At 36.7% G+C, this 24,647-nt stretch overlaps 1 protein-coding gene across 1 annotated transcript in view; it reads left to right on the top strand.

Annotated features, from left to right (window-relative positions):
• Positions 1 to 24,647, top strand: part of LOC150100044 (multidrug resistance protein homolog 49-like) — a 199,178-nt gene that overhangs the window by 107,130 nt on the left and 67,401 nt on the right. Inside the window, exons 9-10 of the mRNA XM_090403203.1 lie at positions 4,397 to 4,549; positions 23,583 to 23,687. Coding sequence (XP_090259329.1) covers positions 4,397 to 4,549; positions 23,583 to 23,687 — 258 coding nt within the window. The remainder of the gene's footprint in view (positions 1 to 4,396; positions 4,550 to 23,582; positions 23,688 to 24,647) is intronic.

Genomic DNA, 24,647 nt, shown 5'->3' with positions numbered 1-24,647 from the left:
GAATTTATGCAATGTGCTGTCTGTGAGATGTATGCCTTGCGAAGAGCGGTGGGAGTCTGGTTAGAAAGTGATAGTGGAGTTAATATGTGTAAAAAGTGTAAAGAGAACGAGGACTTCAAGCGTGTTTCGTGTGTCGAGAGCGATATCGTGAACGATAGTCAGAATGTAGAAAATGGCGGTGTGCTAGAGAATTGCGTGGTAGTGCCAGATAGGTGTGAGAACGTCGCCGAAAATGTAATTGAAGGTAGAAACACAGAAAGAATGGATGATTTGATCGATAACGAAAATGGTGAGATAAATGCGAGTAGCAAAATTGCCCGTTTGAATGGTGCCATACACAGAGCTAAAAGTCAACTGGAGTGTATGGAAAAATGTGTGTTGAACGTACCGACAAATAACCGGCGGAAGTCTGCGACGGCAAATAATAGAATGTTTGCAAACGTCAATAAAATGAAGGAGCGAGTGCTGTATGGGGATTCGCTATTAAGAGGCGTAATAATTGAGAATTTAACGAAGTCGTACCAGCCGGGTGCGATCATAAAGGACGTCAGCAAATCTATTCGACTGCAAAAACAGAGGGTGAAAGAGATGATAATCGTGGCTGGAACGAATGATTTGAAACAGGATAAAATGGAAATGATAGAGGATGTGAGGGAGTTGTTTGAGGTAGCAAAAGAGAAGAGTGAGAGAGTTAGGATGGTGTGTATCTTACCGCGGTATGAAAGTGAAGTGTTTAGAAGGAGGGCCATAATTGCCAATGACTTTATGCGTGGGTTATGCATGGAGAGTGGTGTGGAATTTGTGGATGTGTGGAATGAGTTCGATGGGCGAAAGGACTTATATAAGATGGATGGATTGCATTTGAATGGAGTTGGTGTACGGAGACTTGAAAGAGTGTTGATGAATGATGTGGAAGTGGATGTACAGACTCAGGGAAACTAGATTTATTAAGAGGGGGGGGAGTAGATATGCAGACTTTAGGGGGGCCAGTTAAGTGTATGAATGAGTATATTATGCCCGAGCAAGTACGACGGACAACAAATCAGAATGGGATAGTTAGTATAAGGCATCAAAGTAAGGATGGGACAAATGGGCTTCTGCGATTCATGTACACTAATGCCAGGAGTATTAGGAACAAGAAGGAAGAGTTTTTGGCCATGGTTGGCACTTCCAGGCCAGAGGTTGTCGGTATTAGTGAAACATGGCTGACAGAAGATGATAAAGCTAGTGGGATTGAATGCGATGGGTATAGCGTGTTCAGGAGTGACAGGGTGAATAAAAAGGGGGGAGGAGTGTTATTGATGATAGCTGATGATCTTCAGCCAAGGAGTATAGAAGTTGAACTGCATGATGGGGAAAAAAGCGCATTTGAGGCTGTTTGGTGTGAGATACAATCCAGCAGAACAAAATATACAATTGGGTGCTGCTATAGACCGGGTGATGGAGTGGATGGTGGGGATAGTATGCATAAGCAAATAGAAGAAATGAGTGGAAGGAGGGTAATTATTATGGGTGATTTCAATTATGGTAACATTGACGGGAAAGAGGAGAGGGCACATGGGAGGAAGGAATTGGATTTTATGCGGTTATTAAGGGACAACTATCTACGGCAACATGTATTGGAAAATACCAGGGGGCAGAGAGTGTTGGACCTAGTAATTGCAACCGAGAATGTGGCTGTAATGAACATGACCATGTTGCCACCAATTGGTGAGAGTGACCATAAAGTCATGGCTTGGGAGGTGGCTAAAGGAGTCGAATTTACAATTAAGACAGGGTACATGTGGAATTACCGGGCTGGTAAGTATGACAAGCTTAGGTGTGTGCTTGGCTCAATGCCATGGCATGTAAAACTGCAAGAGCTGGATGTTGATAGTGCATGGGAGGTGGTTAAGAACTGTTTGCAGGAGGCAATGGTTGACTGTATACCAAGAGTCCGAATAATAAATCAATTAGGGGTTAAATGGATGAATAACACTATTAAGCTTGAGCTGCAAAAAAAGAAACAATTGTGGAGGAATTTTAAGGAGAAGGGTGACCATCAGGCGCAGGAACAGTATAAAGCTCAGGCCAGGATGGTAACAAGGGTGGTAAGAAATGCAAAAGCAGATTACGAAAGGAAATTGGCCACGCCGGCTAAAGAGAATCCCAAACAGTTTTTTCAATATGTTGCAAGTAAAAGGAAAAATGCTCATGGTAGAATGATCTTAAAAAATGCTGAGGGTAGGGAGGTAACTGAATCAGTCGATATTGTGGAATTACTGAGCGAGCACTTTGCAAGAGTATATCATCCAGGTGGAGACTTTGCAGGAATGGAAGAACCAACAGCTTATACTGGAATTGTGGTGAATGAAGTAGAGGTAACTAGTCTATTACAGAACCTCAATGTCAATACATCTGTGGGATTGAATGGTATACCAGCTCGTGTCGTACGTTAAGCGGCCAAAGAATTGTCAGTGCCCTTGACCATTTTGTTTAATTTGAGCCTCAGGACTGGGTCAGTCCCAAGGGGGTGGAAAGAGGGTAAAATAGTTCCACTGCACAAAGGTGGTTTCAAGGCTGCTGTTGAAAATTACCGGCCAATCAGCATAACAGGAATCATTATCAAGGTCTTAGAGAAAATAGTCAAGAGGAAAATACAAGATTGGATAGAAGAAAATGGGATACTGTATCGGGGACAGCATGGTTTTGTGAAGGGTAGGTCATGCCTCAGTAACTTGCTCACGTATTATAACACAGTGACGGCTGAACTGGATAAGGGTAATGGGTTTGCGGTGATTCTACTGGACCTTGCCAAGGCCTTTGACAGGATTCCACATGGAATTCTAATCAGTAAATTGCAGCATATGGGAATGGACATAGGGTTGGTGAGATGGATAGGAGGGTGGTTGACGGAGAGATATCAGAGAGTGGTTTACTCAGGAGTAGAGTCCACAAGACGGCCTGTGACTAGTGGTGTGCCACAAGGATCTGTTCTTGGACCACTGCTGTTTAATTTGTTCATAAATGATATAGGAAAGGATCTGAGAGGAACAGTTCATTTGTTTGCGGATGATGCGAAGTTGGGTAGGGCAATAGTGAATGCAGATGACGTCAAAATTTTGCAGGATGATTTGGATAGGTTGGAGGTATGGGCTATGGAGAATGGATGTCAGTTTAATGTGGCAAAATGTAAGGTTATGCATTTTGGGGTGAAAAGATTGGCGGTAGTTTACTGCATTGGTGGAACCGTGCTCCAGGAAATTGATGAGGCACGAGATTTAGGAGTGTTGGTAGATAAGGAATTGAAATTTAGGGGACACATTGCAAAAGTGGCCAAATCAGCTCATCAAATCACTTGGTTGCTGAAGAATACGTTGACAAGCAGAGACAAGCAGGTTATTGTTCCTCTGTATCGAGCCTTGATAAGACCCCATCTAGACTACTGTGCTCAGATTTGATCACCTAGGTTTCTTCTTGATGGGGAGGAGGTGGAGAGGATCCAGAGGCGAGTGACCAAGATGATAGCAGGTCTGTGGAATGAACCGTATGAGAACAGGTTGAGGATTTGTGGGTTGCAAAAATTGGTTGATAGGCGGAAGAGGGGAGATATGATTGAGACATTCAAATTACTGAAGGGTTTCTATAAAATTAATTCAGAAGATATTTTTGAGAATAGGGCTGGTTGTGGGAGGACTAGGGGACATCCATGGAAACTGGGCAAAAGTGGGGTTAGTAAAGGTGTTAGAGCTGGGTTCTTTACTTTTAGAGTAGTGAATGAGTGGAATGCGCTCCCTGAGTCTGTGGTGGATGCTGTGACAGTGAATGAGTTTAAGGCGAGGTATGATAGATACTGTATGAATGTCAAATAGTTGTGATGAATGTGATTTGGGGCCTCCCTCGATGAGTCTAATGACTCCCTGGAGTTGCCCGTAATAATAGTAATAGTAATATTCTTTGACTTCTTAGGCAGATCTTTACTCCTATAGTGAAAATTCTCCATAAAATCACCTTTTTTTTGAATGGACACAGTTTGTTAAATATCTGGTTCTGTTTCTTTCAGCTTCATACCCACTTATCATAACTGTCTCCTTAAATTTGTTTTCAGATGATGCATTCATGCATAGATTCATTCCACTCATAACTCATTCTTCACATTGACTAAGATAATTTGATGAAGCTGACCAGGTATTCTGCATTCAAATAGTTCAGTTATGTCTTAAAAAGAAGTTTATACATGATTTTTTATTCAAATTGGAAAATGGTAGTTTGTAAACAACACACTGCTATATGAATAGCTCTTGTAATAAGAACTTTAAAGTACTTCTCTTTGTGCCTTCAGAGGAGGAATTATAATGTATAATGCATTATTTTTCAACTTGTTTTTAAGTCTAAAAAATTTATATTTTTCATATAGATGATAGAAAATGAAAATGACACTCAGTTATGGATACATTTAATGAAATTGCTGATTCCTGACTGGCCACTTATTGTAGGAATCTGTTTGTCTTCTATTTTATTGGGAATTTCTGCTCCTGTGTATGGAATAATATTTGGTAATACTATAGGTGTAAGTATTTAGTCTTTTTTTAATAATATAAATATATCATTTTTTTTGGAAAATAATCAGTAGCATCAATACATTACGTAGATGATCTGAGCAGAAAAGATGTTGACAGTGCATGGAAATTCACAAGGCAGTATCTGAGACAAGCAATGCATAACTGCATACCAAGGATTAAGCAAGTAAATAGAGTAGGAGTGAAATGGATGAACAGTGAAATCAAGAAAGAAAAGAAAATGCTATGGAGCAGATACAAGACAGTTCAAGGTGATTTGTTCCATGAAGAGTATAGTAGGCGAAGAAACTCATGAGCATGTTAAAGAAAGAAAAGGTGCATTATGAGAGGAGATTGACTGGTCAGGCCAAGGTGAGGGAATTTTTCTGGCATATGGCAAGCAAGAGAAAGAATATTTATGGCAGGTTGACAATGGTGGATAGTCTTGGCATCAGAATAATAGTTGCAAAGAATATGGTGGAATTATTGAATGAGCACTTTATCAGCATATATTATACTGGTGTAAATGATGCGGTGTAATATACAGATGGGAGGCAAGTATTAGGAGAATTGGAAGTGAAAGAATCAGGTGTTGAGGGGGTTATGTTAATAAGGCTGTGGGAATGGATGTCATATCACTACATATTCTTAAGGAATGTGCACCAGAATTGGCTATGCCCTTTACCTGGTTATTTAATGAAAGTTTTGCAATGGGTAGAGTTCTTAAGGAGTGGAAAGAAGGCAAAGTAGCACCACTCCAGAAGCATGGTTCTAGGGCAGAAGTCTCCAATTACAGACCAGTCTGTATAAATGCAATTGTGGTCAAGGTGTTGGCAAGATTGGTAAAGAATAGAATACAGAATTGAGCTGATGGAACATGGCATTCTTTATGATGGTCAGCATGGATTTATAAAGAGTAGGTTCTGCTTTAGCAATTTACTTGCATTTTATAATAGGGTAATTGGACTTTGTTAAAGCATTTGATAGATTACCACATGATAAGTTGGTGTACAAGCTGCAGAGAATTGGAAATAGATAGTATATTGATTAGATGGATCAGAGTTTGGCTCTTTGAACAATACCAGCAAATTGTGTATGATGGAGCAGTATCTCAAAAAAGGATGGTAATTAGTGGCTTGCTCTAGGGATCTGTTCTTGGGTTTATGCTGTTTAACTTGTTTGTAAATGATATATTATGGATTGATTGGGGATCTTCAGTTGTTTGCTGATGATACAAAGTTTAGGAGAATTATAAGTAGCACTGCTGATGTTAATTCCATTCAGGAAGATTTGAATAAACTTTTGGCTTGGACAAAGGAGTGGGGTTGTAGTTTTAATATTAATAAGTTCAAGATGTTGCATTTTGGACTGCAGAAATATAAAGCTGTGCCATACTGCAGGAGGTGGATGTGATTTGAGATTGATGAATGATGGTTGACAGTAGACTGAAGTTTAAAGGGCATATTGGAAGTATTGTAAAGGCTGCACGTCGTATTCCTGCATGTTAGAGTACTTCTTATCATAGAAGCACTGGTCAGACCACACTTGGACTATTGTGCTCAAATTTGTTCACCTGCTTTTCAATGTGATGTAATAAGAAGGAAACATTGGAGAGAGGGTTCAGAGACTAGTGACTATATGACAATATCAGGATTTTCAAATGCTGCCTATGGAGAAAGGTTGAAGAAATGTGGACTGCAGAAGTCAGTGGATAAGAGGAAAAGAGGTGATATGACAGAGATATTTAAGTTAGTGAGAGGAAGCTATCAAATTAATCCAGATGGGATTATAAAAAGAGTAGAATTCAAAAGAAGAAAAACCAGAGACCATCCCAGGAAGTTATGTAAGAGTGTGGTGAAAAGGGATGTTAGGAGTAGATTTTTTACAAGAAGAATTGTCAGTGAATGGAATTCCTTACCAGAATGTGTTGTTAATGCAAGGAGTGTTAAGGATTTTAAGATTCAGTATGATAAATATGTTGTCAGTTGAATGAACCTCCCATGATGGGTCTGTTGACTCCATAGAAGCTGCAATAAAAATAATAATTAAAACATTGCACCATATATTTTAAGTGTTTCACAAAATTCATAATCACCTATTAAATTTATCTTTTCCCTCTTTTCATCCATCTGTAAACATATAACAGCTCTCTCCTTTAATATACAATAAATTTTATTATTATTATTATTATTATTATTATTATTCGTGACACCTCCAAGGAGTCTGAAGACTCATTGCGGAAGGACACCTACTATACAACTCTCCGTCTCCACCACCAATCACCTACATCAACGCCATCTACTGCCCACTACCACCACAGCTAGTATTTTTTTGTCTGTAAATTGCGTGTGTTTTGAAGGGCCGATTTAAAAAATATATATATTGAGCCTTGCTGCCTTGCATTAGTATTGTGAACAGGCTGACCATTTGATAGTAGGAAACTCTACTCTAGAAACCAAATTTGTAATGAATAAATGAATGAATTTATGATTTGCAAGGAAATGTACATAGGAGTAGCAATGGAATTATGAGTATTATTAGGAACAGTAAAGTAGAAGAATATCGGAGATTTAATTCTGCAGTGTTGCAGAGATATGATAACTGGAATTTGAGAAGAAGAGAAACTATGAATGGCAAGATAATAAGGATATGTAAGAAGGGGGACCTTAATTTTGTTCATGTGTGGGATAGATTTGAGAATTGGAGAGAGCTGTTTCCTGGAGATGGTCATTATCTGAGAGAGAGAGAGTGAGAGAGTGGCAGTGTGAAGCTGAGTAGAGTGCTGTTATTATTATTATCATCATTAACCTTCCAGGTAGTCAGGGATCCATCAGAGGAGGCTATATCACCCATGCCAGTGATCATGTCATCTCTTAAACTCATTCATACTACATATACTCATCATTTCAGCAGGTAAATTGTTCCACTCACTCACTCACTGTTGTTTGAAAGAAAAATCTAGCTCTCACTCCTTTCTTTATCATACACAAACTTAACTTCTACAAATTAAAGGTGCGAAGAAATTATATTCTTGGTTTAATCCTTTATTCAAGTGTAAGCAAAGTGTGTTCATGAAGTAATTTCATTACTGGGCAACTCATATATAGATGCTAATGACTTTACATCACTTGCTTAGTATCCCACATTACAAAGCACATATCCTTATGGGCATGTATAATACTATGCATTATGGGAAGGGTCACTACCAAGACCGGTTTAGACCTTTATCGAGGTCTCGTCAGTGGGAGCCAGACCCAGAAGCGATACCAAGGTTGAAGTAATGTAGAGGCTTGAAATTACTTCATGTGCAAACTTTGTTTGCTTACTTTCTTATATTCTTAGTTTAAAGGATTAAACTAAGAATATAATTTCTTGGCATTGTTAATTTATAGTATAACCAAGTGAGAAACTTTCAACATCTATCTTTAATTTCTGCAAATGCTTCCTTGTCCTCTCCCAACTTTCCATATAAATGAAAAATTCCATCATTCAATATCTTATAACTCTCTTTCAAATGTTAATAGTTTTCTATCATATTTTTCACCTTTCTGCAGTCCACACATTCTCAATCTGTCATAATAATTTACATTCCATAATCCCAATACCATCTTTGTAATTCTTCTCTGCACTCTCTCCACAGCTTCTTTGTCCCCCCCCCCTCCCTTGAAATCCCAGGGACCAAATCAGTGCATAGTCCAGGTTTAGCCATATTAAGCTTTGTAAAGAAGCTAAATGATTTCCTTATCTTTACATGTTAGTGTTAATTTCAGCAGTGTGATTATTCCTTGAATTGTATTTGCAATTTCTGCTATGTGATGTTTGAACTTCAAATTCCTATCCATTAACTGAAATATCTCTAATCTCGTCAGTTTCTACTAAGCATAATCCCACCAATACAAATACTTTTGGAAGTCTGACACACTAAAATTCATAACTTTACACTTATAACATTCAGTTGATTATCCATTATCATTTGCCTACAGTTCCAACCTGTTCAAATCATTCTGTAAGTGTTGTATACAGTAGCATCCCTTATTGCCCTGCCTATCATTGCATCATCAATTAACAGTTGAGCATCTCCTGTCAGATCTGTCCCAGTATCATTAAAACTTCACTGTGTACTACAGTACTACAAATTGTACCATACACTTCTCATTCTTCTAACACTTCTTTTCTTCAAACTCCTCCATAGATGACCAAGGCAAATTATCCCACTTATTATGCTCAAGAAAAGTGCTCTCCTGAACTAACACCTTTCTTTATCATCTCTGCTCTGTATTATACTCAGCTAGCATCTACCCTACAGTATGGATGGAAGTTCATATGTAGCCAATTCCTAAGAAAAAGGTGATAAATTTCTGCCATCGACCTATCAAACTATTGCTTTCACTTCAATTTTGTCCAGGGTAATGAAGAAGGCTATCGACGATCAAATTCTTCAACACTTGGAGAACTGTTGGCTTTTTTAGCAACTACCAGTCTCAATCTACAAGAGATCTCCCAGCCTATATCACCCACTTCCAAACTTGTGGCATGGAAGAGTTTGAAGAAACTTGTGCCATTGCACTTGACATCTCCAAGGCATTTGAGAGAGAGTCTGACATTGAGAGCTTTTCAACAAATTACTATCATATGGACTGCTGGGTGGACAGACTCTCTCAAATGCCTTGGAGATGTCAAGTGCAATGGCACAAGTTTCTTCAAACTCTTCCACAGACGGGTGGTCCACCGTCTGGTGGTTACTGCCCGGCCTGCATAATCTCGAACACATGCATCCACAGATATAGACATGCATCTACATAGGACACACTGGGAGGCATAGGACTAGCCACCTTATCCTCTGGACGGGTACTGCTTAGAAGGGCTAAAGATAGCTCCATAACAGGCCACTAGCCTAATACATGAAGGGAAGAAGAAGAAGAAGATAGACTGCCTTCTTTCCTGTGTAAGTAGATTTTCACTTTTCTCTCAGATCAGTCATTATGGTAGAAGGTGTGTCTCTTCAGATTTTCTTGTTAATCCAGGTGTCCTTCAGGATTCTATAATGTCACCTATCAGCTGCAAAAAAAAAAGAGGTCTGGAGTGTGTTTGAAGGCAAAAGACAGCTGTATGCAACAGATGGTTGCATCTGAACATGGAAGGTCCTAAGTGATTGAAGTTTTCTGAACAAGTTGAAGTAATTGGCCAGGGAAACTAAAATTGAAAAGGTTGAGTGTAAGAGGGAGAAATTTAAGCAGTGATTGTGTATTTGTTGATCATTATTCGTGGAATAAATTGCAAATAGAGTGGATAAAAATCAGCATCGGACTACTGAAATTAGTGACATGTATATCAGTTCTAAAGCTGGTGCAAGAACTAAAGGGAATCTGCAATTTTTGTATACAAATGCAAGAAGCATTCAAAATAAGAGGGAGGAATTTTTGGCATTAGTCAGTGCAGCCTCACCAAATGTTGTAGGCATTAGTGAAACGTGGCTGTCAGCAGAAGATGTGGTCACTGGAATTGAATGTGATGGGTACAATATTTTCAGGGAGGATAGAGAAGATAGAATGGGGGGTGGGGAGGAGTACTGTTGATGATAACTGATGAGCCAGCCAGAAAAAGTAGTATATCAGGATGATTGACATGTGAATGATAGTACATTTGAGGCGGTCTGGGGTGAAATAGTGACCAATGCAACCAAATATACAGTTGGTTGCTGCTACAGGCCAGGGGATACAGGTGGTGATATTGAATTCATGCATCAGCAAATTAATGCAATGAGGGCAGGGTTAGTGATTATTATGAGGTTATGAGGGATTTTAATTAAGGTGATATCAATTGGAAGGAGGAAATATCACATGGCAAAAAGAAGATGGAATTCATACATCTTCTACAAGATAATTACTAGAAACTGCACATAACTGAAGGGACACGTGGTGTGAGAGTGTTTGACCTGGTAATTGGTTCAAAGGATATATGCATAAGTAAGGTGTTCTCGTTAGCTCCAATTGGTGAGAGCGATTGGGAGGTAAACCAAAAAAACATACAAAACAAAAGCTATTATAAAGGTTCAGATAATAAAATATGAACTTAATGTGAAATATGTGCCTGGTGTTGTTTGCATATTTCTTTGATATTATTATTATTATTATTATTATTCAGGCCTCCATGGAGCCAAAAGACTCATTGTGGGAGGTCCTTCCTAAGAAACACAAAGTCTATCATACCACTCCTTAAACTCATTGACCGTTCTCAACCTTACCACTCTATCAGGCAATGCATTCCATGTCTCAACCACCCTTCATGCAAAGAAACCACTTCTCACCCTCTTGCTCACAGTTTCCTTTCATAACTTCCAGGGATGGCCTCTTGTCATAACTCCTTCCTGCTGTTCAACCAAGTGAAATAACTCCCCAGTGTCAACCCTGTAACCACCTCTCAACAGTTTAAAAGTCTCAGTCATATCACCTCTCCTTCTTATATGTCTCCTTATATCTCTTCCATAGCCTCTTTTCGCATGCAATTCCTGTTTAATATTGCTTGTCATCCACTTTACTCCAAATTGTGTCCTCATCTTCACTCATGGTATGCAACTTACCATTGCTGCTAACAAATATTCTTTCACAATTTCCCACACACTAACAATATCCCAGCCTTCCAATTCCTCCCTCCATGAAACTTCCCGAAGTTGACGTCTAAGACTATTATAATCACCTGCATTATAATTCCACATAAGTTCCCGTCTCTTTGATACTCCTGCATGTCTATTCATTTTCCAAGTCAAAACCATATGGTCACTCTCTCCATCTGGTGGAGGAGATGTCATCTCAGTTATTATCAACTCTTCTGATACTATAACCAAATCTAAAACTCTTGAACCTCTTGTTCTCTCTGTTACATGTTGCCTAAGACATTTGTTCCTCAAGAATTCTAGAAATTCCATTCAGCTATTGCTACATGCATCTTCCTATCTTCAATTTATACTACTGTAGTTAAAATCTCCCATAACAGTCATTCTTTTTGCACTTGCTAAACTTAACTGTCTAAATATCTCCTGGTCCCCATCCTCTGTGCTCCTGGGTTTGTAGCAACACCCCACTAAATATCCTGTCTTGCCTACCTGTACCTCACACCATACGCTCTCAAAATCATTTGTCTCACTTCCTTCCAAGCCTCCACTCCTAGAAGACATAGGTCATCACTTATCATAAGCAGTACCCCAACACCATGCTTTCCCCTCCTATCCTGATGAAAAATGCTATTCCCAGCGACTTCTATTCCTGTTATTATATCCCCTTCTGTCAACCACGTCTCAGTGATCGCAATACTTTTTGGCCAGGCTGATGCTATCTGCACCACCAATTCCTCTCCCTTATTCCAGATACTCCTGGCATTAGTATAAAGCATATAAATGTCATTGTTTCTATACCCAGCATTATCCCTTCTAGACTCCAATGGGCTCAGTGTTACCTGACATCGTCTCCCTTCTCCCAAGTATCCATTCCCACAAGAGGCCACCCTTGCTATCATCCTCCCTGGCAATCTCTCCAGATGCCTACATCCTTCCTCATTCAAATGTAAACAGTCTCTCACATACAATTCCTCTCTTTCCTCAAACGCACTCCAAGTATCCACATATACCAGTCCTCTCTTGTCACACATTCTTGCTATTATGCCATTCAATATCACCACTCTTCTGTTCAGCTCATCATTATCATACCTAGGCAACACACACACAATATTTTTCCTCTCTCTGTCTTCTTCCGTACAGTCTCAAGCAAAAACTTCATATCTCTCGCTGCCTGACTTACATTACCACTCAAGTCATTCGTTCCTACCATCACAATCATCTCATCCACCCTTTCACCTCTCTTAATTGCCATAGCCACCCTTTCTATTGTTCCTCCTGGCAAACACTCCTCACGCATCCTATCTTGAACACCATGGATCATTGAGTCGCTATACATTATACTTCTTACCATTCCCTCTCTCCTATTGTTTCCATTCTCTCCTCTTCTTTCATTCCCATAGGTCTCTCTCATTCCCTCTCCTCTACTGCTATTCTCTCTTCTAGCATTCTCATTCCCTCTCTCCTACTGTTTCCATTTTTCTCCACCTCTAGCACTTCCATATCCCTCTCTCATTCTGTCTCTCCTACTACTGTTTCCATCCTCTCGTCTTCTAGCATTCCCATACCTCTCTCTCATTCCATCTCTCCTACCGTTTCTATTCTCTCCTCTTCTAGCACTTCCATATCTCTCTCTCATTCCGTCTCTCCTACTGTTTCCATCCTCTCGTCTGCTAGCATTCCCATACCTCTCTCTCTCTCTCATTCCCTCTCGTCTGCTAGCATTCCCATACCTCTCTCTATCTCATTCCCTCTCTTCTACTGTTTCCATCTCTCCTCTTCTAGCATCCCCATACCTCTCACTCATACTCCCTAAATTCTCTCTTTCTCCTACTCTGATTCTCTTTACATTTATCTCTTCCATTCTCCTAATCTTATCTTTCATACTTCTGCTCTCATTCACAAGACATTCCACCTCCTCTTTCAACTCATCTATCTCCCTCTGCAGGTTGGTCACTCTTAATCTAAATTCACTCTCCCAAACAAAACCATCTCCTAAACTTTCACAGTCACTCACACCTTCCACACTATCAACTATTACTTTCTCATTCATATATATCTTTTTATCATTCTCTCCTATCACACTACTTGTCTGCCTACATTCATTCCCCGTTCCTGGAGCAACAAAGTCGGATATCAATATTTCTAATGCACTTATTTCCTCCAACTGCCTGCATTTTGCGCATATACGCTCTCTGCTCTCTTTCACAAGCCACATATCTAATTCTCTAGGCCTTGTTTTTGAGAGACATATTGTCATCTCATTTTCAAGGGCCTTTATTCTTTCTCTCTTCTTTGTTTTAATATTTACGAGTGCAGAAAAACCCAGTTCACACAAATAAGATGTAGAAAATTGCAATAAGATGTTAAGTGCTTTGAATCCTATAATGGGATACTCCTTCATAGTTATCCAAAATGAATTCAGACACATTTCTGAATGCTTCAATCTCAACATACGATCATTACTTATATCAATTAATTCTTCAGCTTCTATAAGGCTTAACTCACTCATTGCTGATGTTGACTCTACAAATGGATTTCGAATCAATCATATAAATTGACTGAAATGTCTGGAAAATAATGGTCAATTTTTTCTTCTAACAATGTTAAATGACTGTAAATAAGCTTTTGCAGATCAGTGTTCTTACATTTTCTGGAGGCAACTTTAAGGAACATTTCTACATTGTTGGTGCTTAATTTTATCTTCCACATTTTTTATTTTATCTTTAAAAGCTTTAATTTTATCTGTAGATGTCAAAATATTCTAATTTCTTCCTTACATGTTGGAGTTCAGCTTGTTCAGATGATCGAATATGTCTGTTAAATAGGCTAGTTTAGAACACCAAAAATCATTTTGTAATAATTTATAGAATTGTGGTTTGTCTTCATTTTGGAAAAACATTAATATTTCTCCTTTAAGTTCAAAAAAACAATCCAATACGCAACCTTTTGAAAGCCATCTTACTTCGGTATGAAGAAGAAGATTCTTGTAATGAGATTGCATCTCCTCACATAGTCCTGCAAATATTCTAGATTTTAATGATCTGGCCTTGATATAATTAAGCATCTGAATGATTTCTTCTAATTTGTCTTTGCCACCAATGATTCACGATGAATGAAGCAATGAGTCATTAGAATGTTCTCATTTTCTTTTCTAGCAAAGGAAACAAACACTTTTGTAATTCCAACCATAGAAGGTGCACCATCTGTACATATACCCACACAAGTTTTCCAAGATAGACCATTTGTATTAAAATATGTGTTCATTATATCAAAAACATCTTTTCCCATCGTAGTTTTTTCAAATTCCTTGCAGCATAGAAATTCTTCAATAATATTATCATCTTCAATGAATCAAGTAAAAACAAGTAAGTTTGCTTTACCACCGATATCAGTTGACTCATCTAACTGAAAAATTTTGATTTGATTATTTTGGTTATAACTCACTTTTCAATATCGACTGACAGATCATTAATATGTCTACTCATAGTATCATTTGATAATGGAATCTTCTTTATTTCTTCTTCTGCCTCAGTACCAAAAATTGCTCTCACAATTGCTGAACAGGCCGTACGAATCAAGGTTTTGCCGATAGTATGAGGCTTCATTTCTTTCACAATTATTTCAGCGACTAAATAACTCACTTCTTGAACTCGGCCAAAATTGTAAACTTTCTTACAAAACTTTTACTTTGTTTTTCTTGTAATCTTATTAACTCTTTGAAATATTCAGGATTTTTATTCAACAAGTTGTCATGTTTTGTTGAGAAATGTCGCAATAATTTGCTAGGAACCATAGCTCATTTGATAGAACCAAACCACACAAAATACACTTAGGTCTGGGAATTAATTTATCACCACACCACGTAAATCCCATTTTTAGATAGCTCTCTCTTGATATAAACGAGTTTTTACATTTTACATTGTTCCCTTTTTACATGAACTTATTCTTTCTGTTTATGTTGTTTCGTTAGTGCTTTTTTGTTGCTGAATTAAAATAGTCAAATCTTCATTAATGCAAGTATCAGTTTTTGAAAATTTATTAGTGGGAATTGGTTCGTTAGCTTTGCTACAAGTAGACATTTCTTGATCGTCAGAATCTTCACTTCTTTTTTTAAGGAAAAAATTATTCATGATTTTGAAGGGCATATGTAACTTTAATATTTTATTTAAAACTTTTTTTCAAGTAAATAATTTTTTTACTGGATGGAAAAAGGAAAAACATTTGTTTACGATGGTTCTCGTTATAGTTGGAATATATAACAATAAGAAAAACCTCTACTCACTGAATTTAACGACTTTAATATCTTACTTCGTTTATTCTCACCGATGACAAAAGACTCATGATTTTTGTTTAGGGGAAATGATCATGTATAATACTTGTCACACTGAACAGAGAAATACTAAAACAGACAGCAGGACAACTAACCATTCATTAGTTCATTTTCCCCAGTATTTATGTGCCGTCACATATCTAGTTACTACAACATGCAGTGATCTAATGAAATCCCAGGATATAATATAAGAGTGATACAAAAAATGATAATTTTTATATACGCTTCATCCGTTAAAATCAAAATATATATATAATTTTTTTGTTTTTGATTTAGTTATTTGTGGCAATTGAATATTTTGCTTTTTGAAATAAACGATTCAAAATTTCGCCGCACTCTTGTGGCACCCAGTTTGAGAACCACTGGTCTAGCTTTATTTTAAGTAGATTAGTCATCATCATTATTATTATTATTATATGACACCTCCAAGGAGTCCAAAGACTCATCAAGGGAGAGCACCTACCACTCTCTCCACCACTCAATCCACCAAGTACGGTGAACGGCAGCTACTATCATCATTTACATCAATGCAATCTACTGGCCATCACCACAACTAGTATTTTCACAGTTAATCACAAATATCCATGCCCACACTGCGCTTCAAGCGCGCAGCCTCTTGGCTTGAGAGCGGATGTGCTAACCACCCTTTCAACTAGGCCGGCAATAATAAATTTAGTTTAATCCTTTATTCAAGTGTAAGCAAACAAAGTTTGCGCCTGAAAATATCTTCAGGACTGAGGTAAAGTGGTACAACACGAGACAACTCCGAGCAAAGGTGGACCAATCTCTCATCACTCCTTGTCTCAGTATCTCCCATAATGCAAAGCACATCTCCTTGCAGAAATGTATATACTGCTATGCATTAAGGGAAGGGTCACTACCCAGACCGGTTTCGACCTTTATTGAGGTCTCATCAGTGGGAGGCAGACTCAAACGTGGAGATACTAAGGCAGAAGCAATAGGAGAGGTCATATTTACCCATACGAGTTGCCAACAGTTGTACCACCTTATTATTGAATTACTCTGGATTTAGAGAAGGATGTTGGAAATTTATTTTGCACTTGGTTAGACTATAATAAATTTAGTTTAATCCTTTATCCAAGTGTAAGCAAACAGAGTTTGTGCCTGAAAATATCTTCAGGACTGAGGTAAGGAGGTACAACACCAGGCAACTCCGAGCAAAGGTGGACCAATCTCTCATCACTCCTTGTCTCAGTATCTCCCATAATGCAAAGCGCATCTCCTTGCGGACATGTATATACTACTATGCATTAAGAGAAGGGTCACTACCCAGACTGGTTTCTACCTTTATTGAGGTATCGTCAGTGGGGGGCAGACCCAAACATGGAGATACTAAGGCAGAAGCAATAGGAGAGATCATATTTAAAACATAGCAGTATATACATGTCCACAAGGAGATGGCTTTGCATTATGGGAGATACTGAGACAAGGAGTGATGAGAGCTTGGTCCACCTTTGCTCGGAGTTGGCTGGTGTTTTACCACCTTACCTCAGTCCTGAAGATATTTTCAGGCACAAACTCTGTTTGCTTACACTTGGATAAAGTATTAAACTAAATTTATTATTATTTATAGTCTAACCAAGTGCAGAATAAACTTTCAATAGGCTTGAAATAATTAATGCCAGCAGCACCCAGGGTTCCCCTCCCAAGTACTAGCTGTGCTCAGGTTTGTTTAACTTCAGTGATCAGGTGTGAAATAGTGCTTTGAAGCCAATCTGGTCTCTGTCATTAAAAATCAATAATTAAATAAAATATTATTCTCACATTAGTTTAATTAAACATGATTGTTTATATACTAGTGCTCTGATAGAATTGATTTTGTAGAAGGAATGGATGCAATTTTTTGGATGTGTGGAGTGAGATTGAGGAAAGATTGGATTTGTATAAGGGAGATGGCCTACACTTGAAATTATATGGCATTAGGAGTCTTCAAAGAGTGTTAATTGATATGAGATGTAACATAGAGAGAATCAGGAAAACTGAATTCTGATGGCAGGAATTGTGAGAATCTGTGCTTAAGAGCAACAGTTTTAGTTAACTGTGTTAATGATGGGAATGGTTATTATTATGAAAATGATTAGGAAGGGAGAACGATTCTGTGTTTGTCTGATTTGGACCTATGAAGCATATGTAAAGATGTCTGTGTAAGTAAGGAACTTGATAAGAACATAGATCTGAAAGTTGTCAAACCGTGTTATGAAGAATGCAGACAAATGTATACAAAAGAGCATGCAGTTAACTTATTATGTCTGTACATGAATTCTAGGAGTATAAGAAACAGAGGGGGTAGCGTTTGTTGTGTTGGTCAATATGTTGGGACTTCAGATTGTAGGCATTAGTGAGACCTCACTATCAGAAGCAGACATACTAACTAGTATTGAGTACAAATGGGTACAGTATTTTTAGGAAGGATAGATAGGATTGGACTGGAGGTGATGTACTGCTAATGATATCAGGTGACTTGAATTCAATTAGAGTTGAGACCCATGACTGCAATACTAGTAATGGTTTTTCATGTGGCAGTGTGGTGAATTGGTTGCTAGTCAGAGGTGGTGCTAGGGTCTTTGCCGCCTGCATGCAATTTCTATCTAAATGCCCCTGTAACGATCCGGGAGTGTGTGGTTCTTTTATGATAATAAAAATTTAAATTATTTGAAATTTCTTAAATAAATATTGACAGAACAGACTCACGGTTCACTAAATGTAACGAACCGGGGGTGTTGACTAGGCAGGATAATCATTAAAAACCCGAATATTCAAAAAATTCTCAAAAGTTAAAGCAAATTTTGATAAAGCCACTTCACTTTAATCATTTAATATAATTATACAGGGATTATAGCCTTCTCACCGACCCGAATCACTAACAAAATTAAAATGAATTTTAATTAAAGTTAAAATTTATTTGAATTAAAGTTTAAAAAATTCTTGCATTTTACAAGTTACTAAATTCTTAGTAACTTGTAAAAATTTTTGGATTATTTTTATAAGGGGAACTATCTTTTAGGAAAATAAAGGAAACTCAAGATAGATGAGAAAATAAGAAAATAATTCAGAAATAATTAGAACATTTAATATAAGTATTCAAAAAATAACATCTTTACAGAATAACAGAAAATAAATTAAATTACATAAATATATAAATATAAATATTGAAATTTTTTTAATCAAAATTTTAAGATTTTTGATTTCATATTCACAAAATTAGAAATAATGGTCTTAACATCTAATTCCGCACATATATCATTTTCAATAGCTATTAGCACAAACTACAAGCCTTTTTTGTGACATACTTGTTCTTAAGTAGGTTTTAATCAATTTTCAACTTGGAAAAGGAACGTTCTCTGCTCACTACACTAACAGTTAAGGTTAATAGTATTCTTAAAGCAATTGAAAAGTTGGAAAGATAAGTTATTGGACACAATAAAATTAAGAATATCGAAAGAGTTTTGAATGTCTAAATTATCCTTCCAAAAAATATCCTGGAAAGCACATAATTCATCATATAGTTGTATTGCATTTACGTCTTTATTGTCACCGTCCTTCAAGAAAATCTTTAAATCGTCACAATTTCTTCATAAATCTTCGTTATTAATATGTAGTAATCTATACAAGAAATTGCAATTATCATAATATGTTTTTAGTTGTTCAAAATGTTCTATTAACAAACACATTGCAACATCTAGAAGTGTATAAAACACATTCACTCTAAATTTATGTTCTGGCGATTGTGGTGTTTCGTCATGATGCTCGTACTCAAATTGTCGTGTCTTCTTTCATCGTCGAACTTCCATACCAGTTTTAAATTCTTGTTCTCCATCCACCTCTTCACTCAGTTATTTTGCCGTTTTTAGAACTTCTTTAAAATTTGTATCTGATCGATACTCTTGTAAGAATATTTTTAAGTTTTCGATAGATTCTAAAGCAAGTGTAATGTTCATATTTTTGTCTTGAAGCATTTTACTCACAGGGTTTATTCTGTTAAGTAAATCATGCCAAGTTATAAGAGAGCAAATAAATTTGTAGTCCTTTATTTTAAGCACATAATGTTTGTGCTTCATGCTGAGTTTCTTTATTAAAATTTTCATTATTTAAAATTTCAAAAAGTGCATCATAAATTTCTCCTAACTGATATCGTAGAGCGCGGATTGCATTAATTTAACTTTCACATCGCTTTTCTATGGCTGTTTCAATGTTAAATTTTTTACGAACTTTAAAAGGATTGCTCAATGTTTGTAAGAGAATGAAAAGAAATTGTATATTTCTTGAACAATTACAAAGAAACTAATTGTATCTGCATTCACTTTGGCTGCATGTTAATGATTAAATTTAGAGTATGAGCAGCACATGGCACGTAAAAAGCTCAAGGATTTTTGTTCAAAAGGAAATTTTGGAGGCCATATTTTTTTCCCTTTCATATTTGCTGCATTGTCATACCCTTGACCTCGTATGTCTTCAATGGTAATGTTCCATTTTTCCAGTTGTTCCATTATTGTTGCACATAAACCACGTCTTGTGGAATCTGATATATCTGCAAAACCTAAAAGGTTTACTCATCTTGACAATTCCATTGTCACAGGAAACAAAGCAAATAATAATGGTCATTTGTTCTGTCTTACTTGCATCAGGTGTGCAGTCTAAAATTATGGAATAATATTTAGATTTTCGAATTGATAATAAAATTGTATCCCTGGTTGCATTACTTAAAGTTTCCAATATTTCATTTTGACTGTCTTTACTCAAATAGTGTACCGTATTGTTTCGGTGTAGGGCACTTTCAACATGATTTTCCATAATGGGATCAAATATAGCAAACAGTTCGACTAATTTAAAAAATTGCCGTTATTCCTTTCATATAATTTATCAGATGATCCACAAAAAGCTAAATTTCGACTACCAAGGAATTTTATAATTTCAATCAGGTGTTCTAAAACACTCGACCGTTGTTTCTTTTCCATTTCATACATGCTTTGAGTCTGGAAATCAATAGTAGTTTTGTTTTGTTTTTAATTTTTATCAAGTTCCTTCCATTTTAAGAAATTTTTCATCTGAGTTAAACTAGTCTCATGTCTATGTAAAGTTGTACTTATATTTCTCCAATCGTTATAACCTTCTACAAGGCTCAGTAGGTGATTCAGTTGATTCAGTAGATGTGACAAGTTTGCAACAAAAGCAAAAAACAGAATTTAAAGTTTCAGAATAAATGAGCCATGTTCTTGGCAAGAGCTCCCGTTTTCCATTTTTCTATTATGATACATGTCGCCAAATTTACGACCATATGTATCTCTGGGATATATTATATTTTTATTTTGAACAGGCCCCATTTCAATTAAAACAACTCATAATTTTTCATCAATATATCCCCATTCACCTGGATCTTCTAAATTTACAGAGACTAACAATGTGTTAGTTTCGTGGTCAACTACAACTAAATCTTGTTGTAGTTGACTAATCCTAACTATTTTTCACTTAAATCATGTTCAATTATCTTGTTCAATGGTTGTAATAGTACTTTCATGCAAACTGGATGATGTGCACGGTTCTTCGACTCTGATTTCTAATGTATCGAATTGGTTACAATCTGCATCAGAATATTTTAACAAATTTATTAAGAGCCCCAGTTTGTTTCTTAATATCTGCTTCTTTTGCAGCATGACGCTTACGATTTTGTGCACTGAATAACTTTTTTTAATTTTTGATTCCATTTCTATTTTATACCCACAAGAAATTATTACACAGCACGACACAGAGACGAAATAATAGTCAGCACTGCGCTACTGCAAGTAGCCTACTGCGATGTGTACCATATGACTGGTTAACTAGCAACAAATGTTTTGTACGAAAATTCGTTTCTGTGCATGAAAACCGTTCGCCGTTTCACTTTAGATAGATTGCAGTAGACACAACATTCTGTAGGTAAGCATTTAGCCTGCGCTAGCTGCAAAATTGTAAACAGCTGGCTGATCAAAGAGGCGGCAATATACTTTTTTTTTTCAATTTTTATTCAGTGTATCCAGCCTTATTTATTTTAATAATGATCATTCTAATAATTTTTTGTTTTTATGATAAAAATTTTGTTTCTTAAACATTAACTTATGAACTGTTCCCTGGCGGTGGCGCCCCCATCGTAGTGGCGCCCGTATGCACCGCATGCTCTGCATGCCCGCTTCCGCCGGCCCTGTTGCTAATGACAAAGAAATGCATCACCAAATAAACATGATGGGTGCGAAAAGAGTAATCATAATGGAACACTTTAATTATCCAAGCATTGAATGGGTAGCTGTGAAATTGCATGAAAAGAACAAAACTGAATTTATTGAACTTGACACCTTCTTCAAGTAGCATGTGACAGAAGGAACTCATGGTCAAAGAGTGTTAGATCTGATTATAGTGTTGGATAAGGTTTCAGTTAAAGATGTAACTATTCTGTCTCCAGTTGGTGACCGTGATCACCAACTGGTCACCAACTGGTGATGAGTTTATGAATGTTTCATTCAGAAAAGGATACATGCTGAATGTCAAGTAGAAAAATCCATGGTATCAGTTGATGGATGTGAATGATACGGACAGTGCATGGAAAGTGTTTAAAAAATACTTAAATGATGCGATATCAGAATATTTCCCAAAAGTTCAAAGAAATGGAGAAAATGGATGTGTAATATTTATTTAAGCAAGATATTTGTAAGAAAAAGATGATGTGGAAGGAATATCGTGTGCATGGGGATTGTCAGTTATGATAATTATAAGAAAGCAGCAGTCCAGAAGAGTCACAAGTGTTGAAAAACAGAAAACTTAGTCTGAGTATGAAAAGAAATTGGCTCTGCAAATTAAAGACAAACCAAAAGAAATTCTCTTTTTATGCTGCAAGTAAAAGAAAGAATGAATTTGAAAGAATAACCACTGATTGTAGATGATGTGAATGTGAGATGCAGAAGAGATTGTTCAAGTAATAAGAGTCCATTTTGCTAAAAGATATCAACCTGGTATATGCAACATTGAACTCACCACTACCACTTCACCATATGAGAAAAATTTATCTGGATAAGAAGGAAGTACTGGAGCTGCTGCACAAACTGAATAAGAATTCTGCAATAGGAACTGATTGGATGCTTAAAGAGTTTTCAGCTTTCACATGTGGCTCACAGCAATATGCTGATGATGCAAAGATATGTAGAATAATCTGGAGTGCTGCTGATATGCAGTACTCACAGTATGATTTGAATAGGCTGGAATTGCAGGCATGTGAAAATGGCTATCATTTCAATGTTGATAAATGCAATGTTATGCATGTTTGTGTTTTTAGTTATCTAATGTCATATATTGGTTGGATTATGCTAGAAGAAACTGATCAGGCTAGAGATCTTGGAGTTTTAGTATACAGGAAGTTGAAGTTCAAAGGTAATATAGCAAAAATTGTAAATACAACTCAAAGAATAATGGCAGTACTGAAAAGAATAACTTTGACAGGTAAAGATAAGTAAGTCATTTTGCCTCTTTACAAGGCCTTGATAAGACCTCACTTGGACTATTGTGTGAGGGTCTGGTCTCCTTCTTTCTGTAGTGATTCTCGTAGTAGAGAGAATGCAAAGGAGAATATCAAAAATTATATCAGAATTATGGAATACTCCATATCATTTCTGACATTTTGTGTTTCTCCTGTTTGTTAGAGTCTGTAGGCTGCAGACACTAAAAAACAGGAGAAAGAGTGGTGATATGATTGAGACTTACAAACTTCTGAAATAGTCATACAGAATGATGAGATTTTTCATTTTATGGAAGATGGGGAAGGAGAAGAGGGCATCCTTGGAAGCAGAATGAATACCACTAAGAGGGGGTGAGGGCTAGATTTTTCTGTCATAGATTAGTGCATGATTGGAATGAACTGCTGTTGTTTGTTTTGTGTGCAAGTAGCATGAATGAATTCAAAACATGACAGCTGGTGTGAATGGTATGCCCTTCCTTGATGAATTCCTGACTCCCTGGAGGGCTCTCTTAATAATAATAATAATTATATAATATTAATAAAAAAATACTGATTTGCCTGTAATGATTATATCACTAATGCAGATATTTTTATTTTCAGGCTTTAGCTAAATCAAAAAATGAAGAAGCTATGAGTGAGGTTCTTTATTATTCAATTATATTTCTTATAATGGGAGTTGTTACTGGTTTGTCATCTTTTTTTCAAGTAAGTGTGTACTGCCATTTTCCACAATGTGGCACATGGAGACATAATTTGAGTAATAATAACAATGTACTATAAAGTTCTGTATAAAAAATTTTTATTAAAAAATTGTCATAAAAGTTTTTGATAAAAAATAAGTAATATGAATTTTTCCAGATTATCTCTGTTATCCCTTTTCATTCACCATCATCATCATCATTTATTCATGAATGAATGGGGAACTATATACAGAAACTCATGGAGATGAAAACTGTTAAATGAAAGTAATTCAATTTACTCTGTCCTGTGCCAAATAATAAATGTGAGGTGGTTCATGCATCTCATCTTCAAAAAGAAATTTGTTCAAAATTTGTTCACGTGTTGCTGAAACTGTTTCTTTGTCTTCCTCTTCCTCTGTGTTCAGTAGTTAGTCTGAAGAGAGTACTGAATGTATATGAAGGTGGATGTCAAAGTTGGCATCACTATCACTCAGTATTACTGTCTGAATTGTTTCTATGGGGATGCTTTGCTAACTTTCTTCAAAAATGACTATTAGGAATGTGTTCTTGCCATATGTATCCTAGTATTTATTGGAGGCATTGTCCCAAAGCTATTAATGATATTATCTGCTCATTGAGTAATAATGTTCCCTATCTGGGAACCATATGTTACCAGACAAATCTCTGTGATGAATTGGATTTTCAGATATTAATTAGGCTTTTAAGGAATTCAAAAGTTTTGTGCTTTCTTTTCACCATCACCTAGAGCAGCGTTCTTCAACATTTTGACACCTGCAGACCAGGGAAAATAGGAGCAATATTTTGCAGACCGTTTGACGGCTAAGACAGAAACATAAAACAATGTAGATAGTATTTTATTTATTAAATCCAATGTTATAAAATTACAATTTTTAGCTAGTGCGACATCTGCTGCTGCTTAGAGGTTAGAAAATTTGATATACGTGGCTGGAGTGTTGTTTCTGAG

The sequence above is a fragment of the Typopeltis vanoorti genome, chromosome 13 (genome assembly GCF_054136105.1).
Source record: "Typopeltis vanoorti isolate ZY-2024b chromosome 13, IOZ_Tvanoo_1.0, whole genome shotgun sequence".
Classification (NCBI taxonomy): domain Eukaryota; kingdom Metazoa; phylum Arthropoda; class Arachnida; order Uropygi; family Thelyphonidae; genus Typopeltis; species Typopeltis vanoorti.
Note: the sequence above shows the minus strand (reverse complement) of the source record. Positions and strands in the feature narration are given on the sequence as shown.